Source organism: Candoia aspera, chromosome 2 (assembly GCF_035149785.1).
Source record: "Candoia aspera isolate rCanAsp1 chromosome 2, rCanAsp1.hap2, whole genome shotgun sequence".
Taxonomy (NCBI): Eukaryota; Metazoa; Chordata; class Lepidosauria; order Squamata; family Boidae; genus Candoia; species Candoia aspera.
In genome coordinates, this window is record NC_086154.1 from 240,742,145 (window position 1) to 240,760,404 (window position 18,260).

Below are 18,260 nucleotides of genomic sequence, written 5' to 3' on the forward strand. Positions count from 1 at the left end.
GCAGAGGTGCCTACCAGTGAAAAAAAAAGGTAAAGGGAAATTTTCCTACACTAGTAATTTAATAAATAGCACAAACAAACCTTTGATGAAGATGGTGGAGTAGGAAAATTAAGCCAGGCTGGAGCAAAGTCATGCTGCGCCATTTAGGTTCAGTCTCCCAATCAGTGAAACAAGGCTTCAACACCTCATGACAATACCTGTCAAAGAAATGTAATGACTTTTTGTGCATGACATATTTTAATCCTGGGGCAATTAATTTAACTTTTTTTTTTTAAAAGCTAGAAACACAACTAAAGAACACAAATGCATAATGCACTTTATGTAATGCATTTGGAAAAGCATGTTAAATGGACAACACAAAGAGACCTTATAATTTGAACAAAATATTTTAAATGTCAATAATGTTTAATACTGAAATAATTGAAATTCCCATTTTTATCTAATTAAGATTTATATCAGCATCCTGAGATGATGCTTGAACATGAAAATGTTTCCTGTACAAATGCTTTAATCTACAGTTCCTGAACAAATTGAACAAAAGGGTTTTAAAAACCCCAGACAATGAGTTCTCAATAAAATTATTTGTGCTTCTCCCACAGGTAAGTCTCACTGAATTAAATGAGACATATTTTGAATCAACAAGTAGAGACCACAGTATTATTTGCATAGCCCAAAGTTAAATATAAAAAGCCTATCCACAATTAATATTATAAATAGAAGTTAATCCAGGGGTTATAAACTAGGTGTGAAAATCACAAAAACATTCATCTTGAACTCCAGGAGGAAAGGTAGGATATAAATCTAACAAAAAATAGTAATAAAACTACTCCCATATTGTTGCCAAGAAAAATATATGCCCACACAGACACCAAGAGTTGAAATCAACTCAACAGAACCTTAACTTGGGTAACACTGAGGGACCAAAATTCTGGTCATGGAAGAGATAAAAGTAACATCATAGATGCATCACTGATTTACCCTCCCCCACTCAAGTCTGAAGAAGGCTTCCAGCACTTTTTTTTTTTTTAAAATCAGCCCCGATTGTTTTTACTCTGTGGTACTTTCAAAATTATAATTATAAATCCTACCCAGAACAGAACTTAAGCAATGAAGCACTGTTGAAGGATTCATAAAAACAACCCAAAGTATCACATCAGTTATTATGCAGTCTACGTTAAGTGCACGCAGGCTTCAAAGTACAGGCAGGCTGGCATTATAACATTAAACTGGAGTAAATATTGTAGCTTTTTCTTAAATCAATAATCCAGTAATTACACCAATACTTGAAACCAGCAAATCTATCACTGCCCCAGCTAAGGGTTAGATGGTATTCCCCTAATATATTTTGCAATGCTACTGCAAAGGTATAGCAGGATTAGAAGCAACTTTCTCCTTTCCTTACAGGTCTAATTTAAGAAAAGAACAAACGTCTAGCAAACTCAAGAAGGGAAGAGAAATATTTGTCAAGGAAAAAAGGTTTCAGTCAAATGCATTTCTAAAAAACATTCTATAAGTATCTGTTTTTCTGCCCAGATTTCATCCAGATTTTGTGTAGGAATAATTTCACAGGTATACACACAAACTGAAAAATAAATTCAATTATATTCACAATATTTATTCTGCAGCACAGAAACTGATCATGAATGTCTGCTGACCTTGGGAACGGTTAAACCTGCTTTCTAGCAAATGGAAAATATTTTTTCTTCTTTCGTTCATTCTTTTTCTTTCTTCTACAGCAAACTGCAAGTACTATTTATATTACAATGCCCTCTTCTACTTCTTGAAATATAGACCAGGATAATGCCGACATGAAAAAGTGACATGAAACATCAAGCAGTGATGTAATACAGATCTATTTTTATTGCTTCAGCACTGGCTCTTCATTTGACACACACCAATGACAACCATGAAAAGATTCCCTCACCTCAAGAATGCTTCCCAACAAAAGTGAAAACATAGTAAACTACTATAAAATATTGTTAAGTAATTTTAAGAGGGTGAATAGAGAGTAAGAGAAACTGCAGAGCAGGATACTGGATAGACAGATAAAACTCTGTTAAAGGTAATGTGTATAATTTGTTTCAAAAACCCAGCTTGACAGTTTTGCTTATAGGCCTTTCAAGCTCTGGCAACCAATAGCTGCAAAACGTGAACAGATTTTCTCTCTGCCCGAACAATTGGCAAAAGTCTGTTATTTTTCAGCTCTGTGCTTGCTGAGCATAAACAGAAAGGCAAAACAAATGGCAACTTCTGAACTGGGGAAGAAAGTTGGTGGCAGATTTGTTTTTTCTGTGTGCCTACCCTGTTCCTGCACCCCTTTCAATAGGACCAGAGTGAGCTTCTTAGCACTTGCTAACTGATTGAAATGCCAACTCCCCAAACTAGGTATACACTGCCCCCAAGCTAGAGGTGACAGATTAGCTTCCTTTCCAACACTGCACTGAATTTCTCAGACACAATATTAGGTTAGGGGAATAACCATAATGAAATTAAAAATTTGTGGTTGGTACCAAATCTATTTTCATCTTCTCTGGCAACCTTTGTAATATATCACAGTGCAATGATTTGGAACTAAATGATTTTTTTTTGCAGGGGGGAGGGGACTCCCTTCGAGCAAATTCCACTTCAGGTTCAGTGACCTGAGCCCGGTGAAAGAGGGGAGTTCTTTTCAATGCCAGATCGCTTGTGCTTTTCTGTGTGTGAACAAAAGGATGTTCTTTTCTCCAGGCACAGAATGATTTGGCCAGCCCTGAGGGGCTTGACTCCACTCCGCAAAGGGGCAAGTCTTGGCAGGAAAGAGATTTCCCACAAAGCCCTCTAAAAGGCTTTGGAAAAAGGAAAAATGAAGCAACTGTTTACCAAAGACAATTAGCAGAAGCTGAAGGAGTATGCTCTTTGTTCATAACCACCAAGTTATGCAGATTTCGTACACCAGGTTGATTAGGATTCTACATAATGAAAAAGCCAAGGAGCTTTTTTATACAACTAATACCAAGTTGTGTATAGCAGAAGGTTTTACATTCATTTATATTTTTAAAAAATGGCTCCCTGTAAACTATTACCTCTGAATTCTGGGTCTTCATATAAATTTTCTTAGCATTTAGATAATGCTAAGAATTATCTAAATTTACACAGTGGAGTTTTACCACTGAAGCTAAGCAGATTTTGTCTCTGAACTCATTAGGGGATCTCCTGCAAATGTCACGTAAAGTACCCTGAACTATTCAGAAGAATATGCTCTAAATATAATTTAATTAAACAGAGTATGCTACACCCATATGGACAAAAAATATCTTTACAGACAGATTTATCTCATTTCCAGAGCAGAATCTTTAAGATTGGTAACATGCTGTCAAGAGATTAAGAATGTTACCATACTTTGAGTTAATGAAATGCTATTATTAGCTTGTTCAGTGTTTCTATTATCTACAGTATAATACTTAAAATCACATATTGTAAGGGGACAGTTAGACTGAAGACATAAAGAGATTAACACATACAAGTTCTACATGTTTATACACTGGGATTAGGGATAGTTATTCATGGAACTTTATTCTTGTAGCCACATTTTTTATCCCTACACACATATCAGTTTTTATTTTACTTTCTTTACAAACTACCTCTCAGCAGTGCTTTCAGATGAATTAAGAGTTTTGTTAAAAAATAAGACTTGGAATCCTAAAATAACAATGTATTAAAAGCCCGGGAAAAGAACAGCTTCACTTGGAACCAAAAAGGTAACAATGTTGGTGCAATAGAGATATTTTACAAAAGAGATCCCCTTGTTGCTACTACTCTCTTAGCTGGTAGGACATCTAGAAGACATCCTCTAAAAAGATAAGAGCAACTTGTAAAGATTTTTTTTTTTTTTAAATGTAGGCATAAATTCTCAGGTTGTAGAGAAAGGGTTGCATATCCATCACATATGTTAGCTTCAGTGGATGAATTTAAATCAACATTCCATTATTACTATCTCATATATTTCTTGAAGAGACAAGCTCAATGTTAGAGCCAAAAAGTTAATTTAATTTTTACAACAATACTATGCATTTGTTATACTATACTATAACAATACTATGCATTTGCTATAAATGGTTTTCATTCTTTTCCTTTTCTTAAATAATGAAATGTCTTCCAATAATCTCTGATATGGTTTCCTGGGACTAGCAAAAGGTTTGTGAGGTTAAATATGGGAATACAGAAAACAGATTATTTTGCTTTTGCTTTTCTGTTATTATCCATCTTATACACAAGAGCTTTTAGCAGTACCATGTCTATTCCATTAAACTTCTCTTAGCCAGGCTAAATATGCCCATCTCTTTCAACCATGCCTCATAAAGCTAATTCTAGTCTCTCCCCATCCTCGTTATCAACCTCTATCACATGAAGATAGTGTCACGCTCCCCAATCAAATGTTCTTGAGTGCCAGTCATCACAGATAGGTACAAAGTACAGCTCCCAAAAATTCTCACATACCTCTGTTCGAGCACCTTCAAATGATACCAAGATGTATTTTGTAGTAAGTCAGATAGAAAAAATACATTATATATAAATGAATATTAACAGTATTTAATTTTAAATTTAATTTTATTCTTGCAATGACCCTATTAACTTATTGCAATATAGCTATCAGTGCATTAACCAAAGGCCAATTGTAGCCCTCTGGCTATAAAAGATTGATCTACATGGTTATGAAGAGCAGAGATAAACAATCTTCTAAAAATATAGCATCTAGAATTGAACACAGATGCACTCTAACTAGCACTGGAAAATAAATACTACCTTCTATGATCTGGGCCCTGTAATTCTAGTTATGTTAAAACTGCAAACTCATATTCAGCTTCTGACCTACTGTGAGGTTTCAGCCTGCTTCTGACTCTGAAAACGAAACTTCTCCAGAGTCAGAGGGGGAAAACGAAACTCATCAGGAGAGAGTTGAAGAAGCTCAACCAGGAAGTGACTCAGCAGACCAGGAGAATCTGCAAACATGGACTGGACAAACTCCAGTGGGGGATTTGAACTCTCCAATCAGCGTGCGAGACAGGAGAGCTGAGAAACACACGAATCAGAAAGCAGCTTGATTAGCTGCTGGACAGAAAAGGCTCGGAAAGTATCGACTTAAAACACAGATGTGCAAAGAGCAAGTTGCCGGAGACAACCTATCCTTTGAGCTCACAGCCATTGCAAAAGAGTCCTTACCTGCATCAGAAGCCTTGTCTACAGCCAGAGTGGAACCAGCACCAGTGTCTTCTACCTCTGCAGAATCACCTTCTGCACAAGCTGCTCCAGTCGAGCCTCTCCTTGCTGTTCCTGCCGAGCACAGCCTCGCATCTAGCTCCGGACCTCGTCACTGGAGCTAGACGCGATTCAGGTGTGCATCCAGCCTTGCCTTTAGCTCTCAGCCTTGCCTAAAGTCTCCAGCCCAGTCCAGCCTTGATTACAGCTCACAGCCTTGCCTAGAATCTTCAGTCCAGTCCAGCCTGGTTTCCAGCTCTCAGCCTCATCTAGGATCTCCAGTCCAGCCCAGCCCAGCCTTGCTTCCAGCTCTCAGCCTGGCCTAGAATCTCCAGTCCAGCCCAGCCTGGTTTCCAGAGATCAGCATTGCCTTGACTCTCCAGTAGAGTGCAGCCTTCAGGGCCAAGCCTCGTCTACAGGCCCAGCCCAGTCTTGCCTAGCCTTCACACTCCAGTCTGGCCCTTCCTGTGCGCCAGTCCATGGAACCTTGCCTTTCGTTTCCTCAAGCAGCACCAAGTCAGAGAGTTAGCTGAATGCCTTGCAGTTCTGCCTCAGTCTGACACCACAGCATTGCCTGGGTGGTCTTGACTGAAATTGCTTGCTTAATCATTCACAGACTTTATTGTTGTAAATAGTTGTTTTTAATAAAGAGTTTGATAGATCAGCATGCAGGCCAAATCTACCTTATCCTATTATGGTAATATTTTTAAAAATATAGGGCTTTGTCTAAGACAAAATCAATATTGACACTAACCACCTTTGTGATCTTCTGCAAATTTAAGCAGCATTCTCTCTGCACTGTAACTCAAATCATTCAGAGATAGAGAGATACAGAAAATGGGTCAGCCCAATGAAGTCTTACAGCACTCTCCTCAGAACCATTGGTAAGCAGCTTGAAGAATGCAACTGCTTAAAAAGCAATTAAGTAGATTTATCTACAAGTAAAATCTAAGCTCACATTTTACAATCCTGTCAGGAAAGATATATTGAGAAATTTTCTCAAACAATTTGTTTAAATCAACATATACTACCTCAATCATATTTCAATGACCTACCAAATCATATTTTTAAAAGGAAATTTAGTTTTGTCTAGCAAAATTTGATTTTGCTAGACAAGAAGAACTAATGCTTTTGAACTGTGGTGCTGGAGAAGAATCTTAAGAGTCCCTTGGACTGCAAGGAGGTCAAATCAGTCACTCCTACAGGAAATCAACCCTGACTATTCATTGGAAGGACAGATACTGAAGCTGAAGCTCAAACACTATGGCCACCTAATGCAAAGAGAGGACTCACTGGAAAAGACCCTGATGCTAGGAAAGACTGAAGGCAAAAGGAGAAGGGGACGGCAGAGGATGAGATGGTTAGATAGCATCACCGATGCAATGAATATGAAATTGAGTAAATTCCGGGAGACAGTGGAGGACAGGAAGGCCTGGCATGCTATGGTCCATGGGATCACGAAGGGTCGGACACAACTTAACGAATGAACAACAACAAAGCAAAATCTGAATGTTAATGTTTTGATTATAATATCTGTAACTTGTAATTTATAACAAGTACATGAAAACTGAGTTCCTTTTCCTAGATTATTCCAGTGAGCTTAAGGAGGTATCTATTGAATCAAGATTGCCACTCCAAAGTCAATTTGCTGTTCATTAAAATTAAAAAACTGGTGATAGTTCATAGCAAAACAATGAAAACATATTGCATAAATTAATATATTTATTTATTTTAGAGATTTGTAAGGCCGCCCAACTTGAACAATGTGACTCTGAGCCACCTACAAAACAAAAAGCAAACAATAAACCAAAAAAATAAAACTCACCATATACAATATATACAATATGTAATTACAAAATATAAAATAACAATCAAGCAATATAATGAAACAACCAAAAGGGGGCTTTCACTCAACTGGTCCCTAATGCCTGGGGGAATAGCCAGTATCTAATGGCTTTCCTAAGCACCTGCAGAATGGGGGCCTGTTGTATATCTAAATTACTTACAAAGCCTCACAACATTCATGTATATCACTTAGTTCACCCACTAGACTATTGTTTGTGTAGCTGGTCTAACCAGATTTTAATGAACAATTCTATAAAGTTAAACCTGAAGATCTGGCATTATATTCAAAACTCTACCAGGTACTTTATACGTAGTCTAAAACTACTCTTTTATATAAATAGTTCCTTTGTAAATGAGAAATTAATGAAAAAAAATCCAAATGACACAATTGCCAACATATTGACCAAAGCAACCTTTTAAAACACATTCAACACATAAATTATGCAACCTAAATATTAAAAGTTTTTTTTTTAAACAAACACAACTACCAGCACTAAAGTAATATTTTTTTCACATTAATCTCATTAAGGATTAGGTAAGGTTTTATATTGGCATTTTGTTCATCAATTTATGGCTGAGTTTGGACACATAATTAAGTAACCCAAAATAAACGTAAGTGTTTTGCACCTGCTCTAAGCTAGAACTTAATCACCTAACTGGGCCACTATGAAACTTATTTTTAAAATCATCTTTTGGTAGCCAAGACCTGCACTTAACATTACTTGGGAAAATAAACAGTGGAATGTAGATTTCCCTCTTTTTTTCCTGGGTTGGAGGATTTGTTAGTCCTGTAACTACATGAAGACTACTCTAGGGACTACCCTACAATTTCTATGTCTCCCACTTCATAATTTTAAGAACCATTTTTGGCAATTGTGATAACGAATGTAAGCCACAAAAAGAGGCTTGGGTGCCACATACAGTCCTGGGACCTCAGGGGCCCATTTTTCCTCTTCATGAGTTTAGCATGCCCATGCTGTAGAAGCAACCAAAGCATTCAATACCACCAAAGAATGTTATTTAATATCTTATTTAATATCTAAGATGAAGATTGTCACACAAAAATACAAAAAGCTCAATCTGTTGAGATCAGTTTATTTTTACTGCTATTAAAAAATATAAGAACCCTCCCTTCCTTTGTGTCTAATTAGTCTTTATTAATCCTGCCCCCCCCCCAAGCCTCCTTTGAAAATGGCTGTATTGGCTACAGACAACCAAACTTCAGTCAGGACATAATTCACCCAGAAACCAAAATTCTAACAACCCGCTTTGAGGTGAGCAACCCAAGCTGAAATCCTTACTAAGCAATGAAGCTTAGCCTATACAACTTCAGAGAAAGCATGTTTCCTGCTTTATTAACAGAGCTCTGATTCCCTGGAAAAAAATATGCAATACAAATTTCACAGTAAAATAATGTTAAATATTGGATTTTTGAAGTTTGTACACCTTCTAAAAATGTTTCATATCTTATCTTAATAATTCTTACAGCCATTTTAGAAACCTGATGAGAATTATCCCCAGTACTATAGATGGGAGAGCAAAACTGACAATCTGCCTAGGCTATGTAATAAATTCATGACCAAGACAGAATTTGGCCTGGAAATATGTATCTAAAGAGGATTTTTAATGGCATTAAAAGTTACTGTGTTTGCAATTGACAAGAACTGCAACTCATTTCTACGATTTTTTTTCCTTATCTACTCTTAATTTCAACTGAACATATATCATCTGAAAAAATTACTGTTCTGAGATGTTCTACTGTCTTACCCTCAAGTCTTGCTTCAATCAACACAAAAATTTATAAACATGAATCCTAACAGATCTAACTATGACCTACTATGCTGAATAAGCATTACCACCACTAGTGGCTAAACCATTTTTTCAGAACAGCATCAGACCATTACATTCTGGAAATACATAGCAAACATTCATACATCCATGTTTCCAGGCTTATTATCAATCTCTGACTATATTTGGACATTCAGAATATAGTATTTATCTCTTCACTCTCCTGAACCAATAAACCAATAACTAAGCGCCAAACATTTACATACGTTTTGAAATAGTATGAAACACAAGACTTGAATACATGAGATGGCCATTTTATGTCTGTCTGTCTATCTGGTATGTATTAAGTTCAGCTATCTATCTACCTTGTATGTATTAAGTTCAGCTCGCCCCCCAAAAAGCAGAAATAAACCACAAAGAACCTGCTAAGATTTTGGAAACACAAAATAACACAGAGATTCTGAGACTGATACAGCTGGTCCTCATTTAACAACTACTTGTTCAGTGACCATTCAAACTTATATTCGTTTCAGCATCCTGCAATCATGTGGTCACAATTAGCAACCTTCCCTGCCAGCTTCCAACAAGCAAAGTCAATGGAGTAGCCAGCAGGAAGTCACAGGCATGTGGTTTTTCAATTTATGACCACATCGCTTAACGACAGAGTTTCAGGGCCCAATTAGCATCGTTAACCAATGACTACCTGTAATTAGTAAGATAGTGTGCCACAAATTTTAAATTTTCAAATTTACAAATGTTTCAGCTCCAGAATAACCAAAAGTGATACTGAAAATACCATAATTGTCATAATGCTACAGTATGATATTGTTTCCCTGCGAATGTTTTAAACTAATGCCCCACTAAGAACTTCTGAAGCATTTTTTTTAAATTTGAAAATGTAATAAGCAGTTTGGAATTTTGAGATCATTTTCAAATAGGCAGTCAGACGAAAATGATATACATGTCCCTTTGGATCATGGTCCCAAATCTACTTGGTTAATTTATTAAGTTGCACCTATAACTATATGCATGTTCTTTTCTTCTAATTAATACTAAGGTTGGGTAGTCCTTTGGGTTCAATCTCAAAGGAGAAGAAGCATGAATATTGTACCTTTCTATAATACCCTAGCAGCTACTCCTTTTCCTAGGACTGCACAGCTGCCCACCAAAGCTACTGCATGACTTTGGAGAAAGACACAGCTGCTTCAAAGTGTTGCAGTGTTATATGAACACTCTGAAATACTTCCTTGAAATCAAATCTAAAGCATTGCATAGTCATTTTAAATAATGTCAATACATGTCCTTCTTTCTAACCATTTCATCAAACCTAAACATTAAGATTTATACACCAACCCAAAAATCCAGATTGTATATTTATTTATAAGAAAAGTAAAAACATAGGGAAAGGTTTGCTTTGAGCAACTGGAAAGGTTTTATAGGAACACAAAAATAAAAAGTTGTAAAAAGGAAATTCAAGCTTAAATTGAACTTACCTTTTAATATATAAAATGTTATGCATAATTATATATTCGCTAAAGAAAGCTCTTCACTAGATATCATATTAATATCTGATTTAAGGCTATTAAGTAACTAAATTTGTAACTGGAAGAATTTATTTAAAACTGTTTAAGTACTCCAAAGTATGCTTTAGTTATTAAGTATAAGTAATTTACTTAGAAACAGGAAAAAACTAAATAAATGCTACTTACTTAAAAAAAATAAATGCTACTTACTGCTGAATTAGATTGCTTTGTCCATCTTATATGAGGTAGCACTGGATTCTGTTGAAAATAAACCTGCAAGGAGATTTAAAGCACTGAAGCATTAAACAATCAAGTGTGCTCTGTTCTAAATGTGTAGCTTTGTTGTTAAACAGAAATACAAACCAATACAAATTTATAAGTCATTATTAATCAGATCTTTTGAATCTAATGTGATAGATATCTATTTTACAGTTTAAATCTAAGAACTAATCTTATTTTGTACCACATTCCACACGTAGACAGAGAAACACACTGCCTTTGATCCTGTGCAGCACCAATTGTCAAAATTACTACAAGACTCTGGAAACACCCCATCACCAATATAACCTAGATAGGGAAGAGACTATCAAATAACATTATGGAGATAGGCAAGTTTCCACATTTTGGTTCAGCAATGCTACCTAAACAGGGTAACAAAGAGGTTTTAATAGCACATCTTTGTAGAATGAAGTCTTATACACTCACACAACTTGCTAGGAGATACAATGCTGCAATGCAACAAATATTAGCTAAGCTACAAACAGAAAGATGCTTCTTTTCTGTGAGTCTATAGCTGCTCAGCAACTATGTCCTGAACACATATTTCAGACATACGTTCATATTTAATCATGACCATCTTCTCAAGAAAGTGGAATCATTGCAAAAGAGATTCCCAATCTCTACAAGCTGCTCTACATCTCAAGAATACATCTAGATGGTTCACAAAGGGCTAGTGGATAGAATGCAAGGGCAAAAGCATTTGTACTAGCAGAAAAACTTCCTACAAAACAATAGCTTCAATCTCTCAAATTAATAAAATTGTTTCTATGCTAATATTACCATTACATCCCAAGTGGTGGTCTTGGCATAGAAAACTTACAGTCGTAACTTCCTTAACAGCCACACTGGGATGTCAGGCTCAAGAAAAACTTGCACACTCTCATACATCTGGGTTCAATGTCAACACCTTGCCTTATTAAACCTGTTTCTCAGGTTAGACATTACTGAACGCTGTTTTAATATGCCATAGTATAAATGTATGTGTATGGAAAAGTTGCAAGCAGGGAGCAGAAAGGCATATAATTCGTTTCCTATTTGAAAAAAGTTGACAAGACAAGGATCATAACATGTGAATATGAACACTTTATTTCTGAACATCAACATTATTTAAATCTAAAATATATCATAAATTCAACTTGAATTCAGTGTGATTTCAAACATTCATGCATCAATCAAGCTGTATATTTAAGTATGCAATTTAATATTAAATGTCACTCTATTTCTCTAAAGAAAAGTTGCAATAGTAGCCCAAGCAAGCAACCTCAGTGCTCTTAATTCTACCAAAATATGAGTATTTGGATCAATACTTACAAAATCCAAGAGTACTGCACAGAATGGCATTGACCTTCCACAATTTGTTTTCCAGTTTTGCTTCCCTTGAAATATCCTGAGTTCCTTAATGATACTACATCTGTAGCAAAGAACAGCTGACTCTTCAAAATCAGCTACCCATTCTTCACATATAAGGACTCTGCAAAGTTATTTCTTGAAGTCAGACAAGTCTGATTTTAGTAGCTTGTTTTCTGAAGTTTCTTCACTTTCCTATTCCATATATTTCTCACTATAATGAGCATCAGCTCTAGAAAAAATAAATACCCCTTTTATGACATAAAGAAGAGAACAAATTCCACATCTGAAATGAGGTACATTTCTAAGAGTTAATCCAGGCATCTGCACACAGCAGCTATCTCAGTATTTCCATATTGCTTCTTTACATAAAAATCAAATGCAAATGAAAAATAAAGTCCATTGTCTCCATTTAGGAAATACGGTTCATTGCAAACAGCAATATCAATTATCCTAAAAAATTTAAATAGTAGTTACCATCAATTATATGCAAAAAGGGAAGAATTAGAAGCCAGTTAATATAATCTTCTAGGTATAGCTGACAAAATAAGTCAATCTGTTTTTCCTGAATTTTGTGAACTGAAAAATAAAAGTGAGTTTTGAAAGCAATATGCAGAGCCTAAAAAGTTTATATAATTATCCATTCCATATGGGTAAAAATTAGTCCAAGGTGTTTTCAATGAGAAGGGGAAAAATTTCGAAAGTTCATAAGCTTTTTGGACTAGGGTCTGAAGATTTCAGAAAAAAGTGAAGTGGAAAGTGACTGAACAGATCAACTCCATAGTAATAAATACAGTCCTTTCAATTGAAGAAGCCTTTCCTCGTTTACGCAGAGGCAATGCAAAATAATTAGGCTGACGTCCAAAACTAGAGAATCACCTAGAAATGGGAGAGGAGGGGCAAAAGAGAGAGACAAAACACACTGTGGTCAGTTTCCCTCTCTAAGTATCATCGAGATGTGATGCTTTATTAAATATTATCCAAACCATTTCCCTACATGCGAACAAGAAAGGTCTAGGCACACAAACACTGATCAAATCAGCAGCACAGGAGATTGGGGAGAATCTCCCATATGGTGAAAGAGTCGTGGCTACAAACGCAGCACCATGGGAGGAAGGCCATAGGAAGACCGGAAGGATAAGGCTTTAGATCAAGTTCCTTTACCCAATGAAGTACAGAATCAGAGCGAACAATAGGAAGATCGAGGAAACCAAGATGGGCCCACGGTGTACGCTTTCCTGACAGGAAGCACCAGGGACCTTTCCCCCGCGCGCTTACTTTCAAAACAACGTGCAAAAGGCTCGCGTAGCAAGTCACCGGAGCAAAGAGAAAGTAAAATCCCGACAGGAGGAAGAACGTCGAGAGAAAACGAGCCCGCCGCTTTCGCTCGCTGCACCCAGGAGAGCGCGCACGGTTTCCCTCTTGCTCCCCTCCCCCCCACATTTTGGACTCCAGTAAAGTAGGGCACAGGTCCTCGTTTCCTCACCTGGCTCCCTAAAATTTATCTGGAGAGGAATTGCTAGTCCCCTCCCTCGCAAGCCCTTCTCGGACGTTCGTCTGAACGAAGCTGAGGCCGAACAGAGTCGTGCCTCGGGTTCCGAGGGCCCCGAGGGGAAAGGGAAGGGGGCGGAAAGGCCACACGCTCCGGCTTGGGGCGGGCGGAGAGGGAGACTTCGGGACGGCAACCGCTCCCAGGCGAAAGGCTGTCGCCATCCCGGTGGACTTTGACCCAGCTCCCCACCCCCGCCTTCCCCGGGGACGCGCCTTCCCCTCACAGCTTTCCGCCGCCCCCAGACGCAAACATTATTTCCTCGCCACTTTTTCCCTCGGCCTCCCGGGCGGGGGAGGTAGCCGCGCGGGCCCCACCTACCAGCAAAGTTCCCAGCGAAAGCGGGATCCCAAATTTGAAAGCACCTTTGCCGCCGCTTCTCCCCGCCGCGCGCACAACTCCTCGCACCAGTCACTCCGTCCCAAAATGGCGCCGCTTCGAGCCGCAGCAGCGATGCCCTGCTCTCAAACCTCGCGAGAGTTCAGCAACTGCCGCCCCCACGAGCCGGAGACGCGTCGGAGTGTTTGATGACCGCGGCGGGGGTCCGTGCGCCTCTTCAAGAGCTGGCTGGTGCGAAGCGGAGGGCACCACCCCGGAGAGGGATGAGCAGGGAGGCTCGCTGCTTGAGGAGGCCCACTACGTAGTTTCGTGAACGCTCCCTGCGCTTTTAACTCCTCTGCCTCCAGCCAGCCCGCGAGCGCCTCGAGTGACGTCACTCGGAACAATCCCGAACTTCCGAGAACTGCGAAGGGGGGAATCCCCTTTCCTGCCATCTCCAGCTGGAAGCAGGGAATCCCCCGCCCCGCCCCTCATGCTACCAGCGGAAGCCAACATTAACCGTGAGCTCGTCTTCTGCCTTGGCGGGCAATGTTTCTCCTGGACGAGTTCTTTCTCGCAATAGCACCGCCTACGATTAAGCCAAACCCTGCCAGCGTAATCGTTCTCCGAAGAAGAGAACGAGCGATCAGGTGTGATCTGAAAGCAGGAGCAAAAAGGAACTTCTGTCCTCGCCCGCCGATGTCTCGAGAACGTTCCGATCGCCAAGATAAAACGACCCCTCCTCTCCTCTTCACCTGGATGATATCTGCCTGCGGCTCCTCAACGCAGTTTAACAGACGCATCTAGCTACAGCACAGGGACACATCGGACAAGAGGCAAATACTGTTAAATTCCTTGACAGGTGCTCCTGGTCCCTACATACTTGTTTGTGCCGCTGGTCAAATAAGTTGCATTTTGCTGTAACTAGTTGTGATAGTTTTCTGTGTCCAGGATCAGAAGCAGCCTGGTTTTGAAAGTAAGTGGATGGAGATGGAATTGTTCTTCGGTCTTGACCAGTGTTTCTCAACCTTGGTAACTTTAAGATGTATGGACTTCAATTCCCAGAATTCCCCAGCCAGCAAACACTGGTCTTGACTGTCAACCTTCCAGAGATATCTAGGTGTTGGGTATTATGGAAACTAGATACGTATGCAAAACTACAGCCTAGTCCACAATGCTGGACTAGACAAGTTTGTTGGTTGGTCTAATCCAACAGGACTCTTTTTACATTCTTTTTGCAAAAATGGAGTGAAAGATGCTGGGATTCTTCCATTGCAATATATTTGTAGCAAAATGATCATCTCAAGGGATCTTTAATTTTAAAGGGCACCGGCTTTGGTGGACCTTCCTGATGCAAGAATCCAATAGTCTCTGCCACATCAAGAACATATATTGGGGGAGGGTGTGTGTGTGTGTTAACAGAAACAGGATAGTTTGACCTAGAAGCAGCAAACTGAGTTTGCGTATGAACTCATATTAAGTATGGACCCTAAACATCAAGGCAACCCATCCTATTTACTAATAGTTACAAACTCCTCATCAAGAAATATTTTAAATATCTGGAAAAGTAGGAAGGTATTTGATGTTGATTAAATAGCCTTCTTCCCTGCTCCTGTTTTCCTGTAGCTTTTTCACTGTGTTGTCTGATGAGAAGTCTTGGAAACATGATCACTTCTAATTATTTTGTGAACCTTCAGTTATCCAAAAATATATTTATTTATTTGTTTGTTTGTTTGTTTATCAAATTTATCACTGCCCATCTCCCCCACAAGGAAGGACTCTGGGCGGTTCACAATAAAAACTTTCAACCACAATAAATATACAATAATATACAACAATATCAATGACATAAAAATACAAATATAATAAATATAATAAAATCCAGATGGCTAAGATATTCTCTCTATCCACAAGCAAACAGGGTGGTTCTATGGAGCTAACCATCCCCAAGAAGAACTATTTTCTTTCCCGTCCCAGGCATGTTGACAGAGCCAGGTTTTAATTTTTTTTTGGAAGTCAAGAGCGAGGGGACCTGCCTCAACTCAGGGGGAAGAACATTCCAAAGGGCAGGTGCTGTTGAAGAGAAGGCACCCTTCCGCCATCCCACTAGATGAAACTGTTTAACAGATGGGATCCATAGCATGCCCGGTGGGATGGGTGGATATTTCCTTAATATAGATTTGCATCCTCACAGCTGTGTTTGCTTTTCATGTAGATGTAAGAAAACTAGTTTCTGGTTCTTGGGGTTTCATACATTCCATTCAAGGATGTTGGCTGCATTTTGTACACCTGCTACTCAGTCAGGACAGCATCTGCACACAGTACTAAGATTTTTTATCAGAAGTTCAGAAAAGAGCAGCAACTTGGTTATTTTCCCAGGGTGTGCACTAAAATGTATTTAGTTAGTTGGCTCTTGGTTTTTTTTTGTTTTTTGTTTTGCCTGCTACTAGTGATAAAATCTGGTGTCCAGAAAGTTTTTGCCTGATGGCAGATAAATTCACACAAAAGAAAATTTGCTTTCTTGTCAACAAGTGGTGGGAAAACAGAGAGTGAGAGTCAGACAGACAAAACTGGCTTTTCAACAGGTAGCCCACAGATTTACTACTGTTGAGGTTTATTTCCTCCAACCTCTGAATGGAGAATGTTACAAGTAAACATTGGCTGCTCATGAAAAACTAAGCAGGTTGACTACTTGGGATAATATAGACTCGACTGGGAAATAAAACCCCTAAAGGCGACAAACCGCTTTCTGTATGCACTGTTCCAAGACAATTACGCGAAGACTACCCTTCTACCCAGTGTCGACCAAGCTCTGTGGAGAAACGTGCACAGCTACTGGTTAAAAGACCTCCTAACAGAAGTCAGTCGGGGCTACCCTGCGTTCCACGTCCCTCCTTGCAGCCAGCTCTCAGGGCACTTTCGCTTTCATTTCCGAGGACGCAAGCCCGTTGCGCTGCAGCGTTGCTGGAAAGAGAGCGCGGAAAAGACCGTAAGTCGCTCCCAGTCTCAGAGCGCAAGCTAAACCTGGCAGGAGGGTTAAACCCTGCAGAAGGGTAATCAAGGGTGGGTTTAGGGCCGACCGAAGGATCGCTCCCTTCCCTCTTGTGGCTAGGGCGCCGGGAAAGAAAAGGGGTCTTTCGAGATGCGCGGAGGGAGACCCGGTGCCTGACGGACCCATCACTGACGCAAGAAAGGGCGCGCCCATTTTCGATGGATCAGAAGGTGCGGGGAAAACGAAGAGGCCTCCGTCCTAATCTTCGACCACTCAGAAGTGTTTCGAGCTTCTGCGGACGGGTGCCCCCCGTTCCCCTTTACGCGCTGCTCTGCACCGAAGATGTGGGCGCGTTTCTTCCCGATGAATGACGGCGCGAGGCTTGTTCTGAATCTTACGATTCTGAATGGAAAGGTCCAAGACCCCACTCGTTTCTTCTCTTGCCCCCTGAGAGGAGCAGCTTGTCGGGCCGCCGAGACGGGAGTGCCCCTCGGTCCTTCGAGTCACGCACCGTCCTGACAAGTAAAGAGATGTGGTCCGCCTTAGGCACGCACTGGGAAGGGGGATGAGCAAAATGGGTTGGGCAGGGTTTGGGAAGCGAGATTCATAACCTGGGATTCCACCCAACAGCTTTTAAAGGTGTCTTTGCTTTTGGGGGTTGGTTGGTTTTGTTTTAAGGGGTGGGGGGACGCCTTCATCGTCTCTATTTGGACCCGAGATCTCTCACTGGCCCTTAAGTATGACAGAATGAAACCTTTCATTCTGGAGTTATGGTTGGGGGGGGGCAGTTTGATCCGGTTGCACCTAAGGAAGGGAGAGGGCCCTTGCAGCTGCTAGTTTGGTCATTTCTGTATTAAATCTGTGCCCCTCCTGGTTGGTCAAGGCTGCCAGAGGAGGCACGTGATTGGGTCTGGGCGGTGGTTAATTCCTCTTTGAGACAGGGGATGGTGCGTCCTCTCCTCAAGGGGCCATTGCTCCACCCAACCAGGTTGTGGAGAGAGTGGTCGCACGGCAGCTGCAGAGGACCCTGGATGAAGCGGATTATCTGGACCCTTTTCAGTCAGGGTTCAGGCCGAGTTACAGGACTGAGATGGCATTGATCGCACTCTTAGATGACCTCTGGTGGGAGCGGGATGGGGGCAGTGCAACCATCCTTGCTCTTTTTGACCTCTCAGCGGCCTTCAATACTGTTGATCATGGTATCCTTCTGGACCGGCTTCAGGAGTTGGGGGTGGGTGGCACAGTGTTGTGCTGGTTCTCCTCCTTCCTCCAGGGTCAGTTCCAGTTGGTGTTGATGGGGGGGAGAGGTCCAGCCCATGTCCCCTACTTTGTGGGGTGCCTCAGGGCTCGGTTCTCTCCCCTCTCCTATTAACATCTACATGAG

The 18,260-nt window shown here is 40.2% G+C and overlaps 1 protein-coding gene across 1 annotated transcript in view; it reads right to left on the minus strand.

Moving 5' to 3' along the window:
• GPBP1 (GC-rich promoter binding protein 1) overlaps window positions 1-13,985 on the minus strand; it is a 30,083-nt gene extending 16,098 nt beyond the window's left edge. Inside the window, exons 1-4 of the mRNA XM_063295638.1 lie at window positions 13,888-13,985; window positions 11,982-12,896; window positions 10,602-10,664; window positions 81-197 (exon numbers count right to left, since the gene is read on the minus strand). Of these exons, the coding sequence (XP_063151708.1) occupies window positions 81-143 (63 nt within the window). The 5' untranslated portion in view covers window positions 144-197; window positions 10,602-10,664; window positions 11,982-12,896; window positions 13,888-13,985. The remainder of the gene's footprint in view (window positions 1-80; window positions 198-10,601; window positions 10,665-11,981; window positions 12,897-13,887) is intronic.
• Between the last annotated feature and the right edge of the window lie 4,275 nt (window positions 13,986-18,260).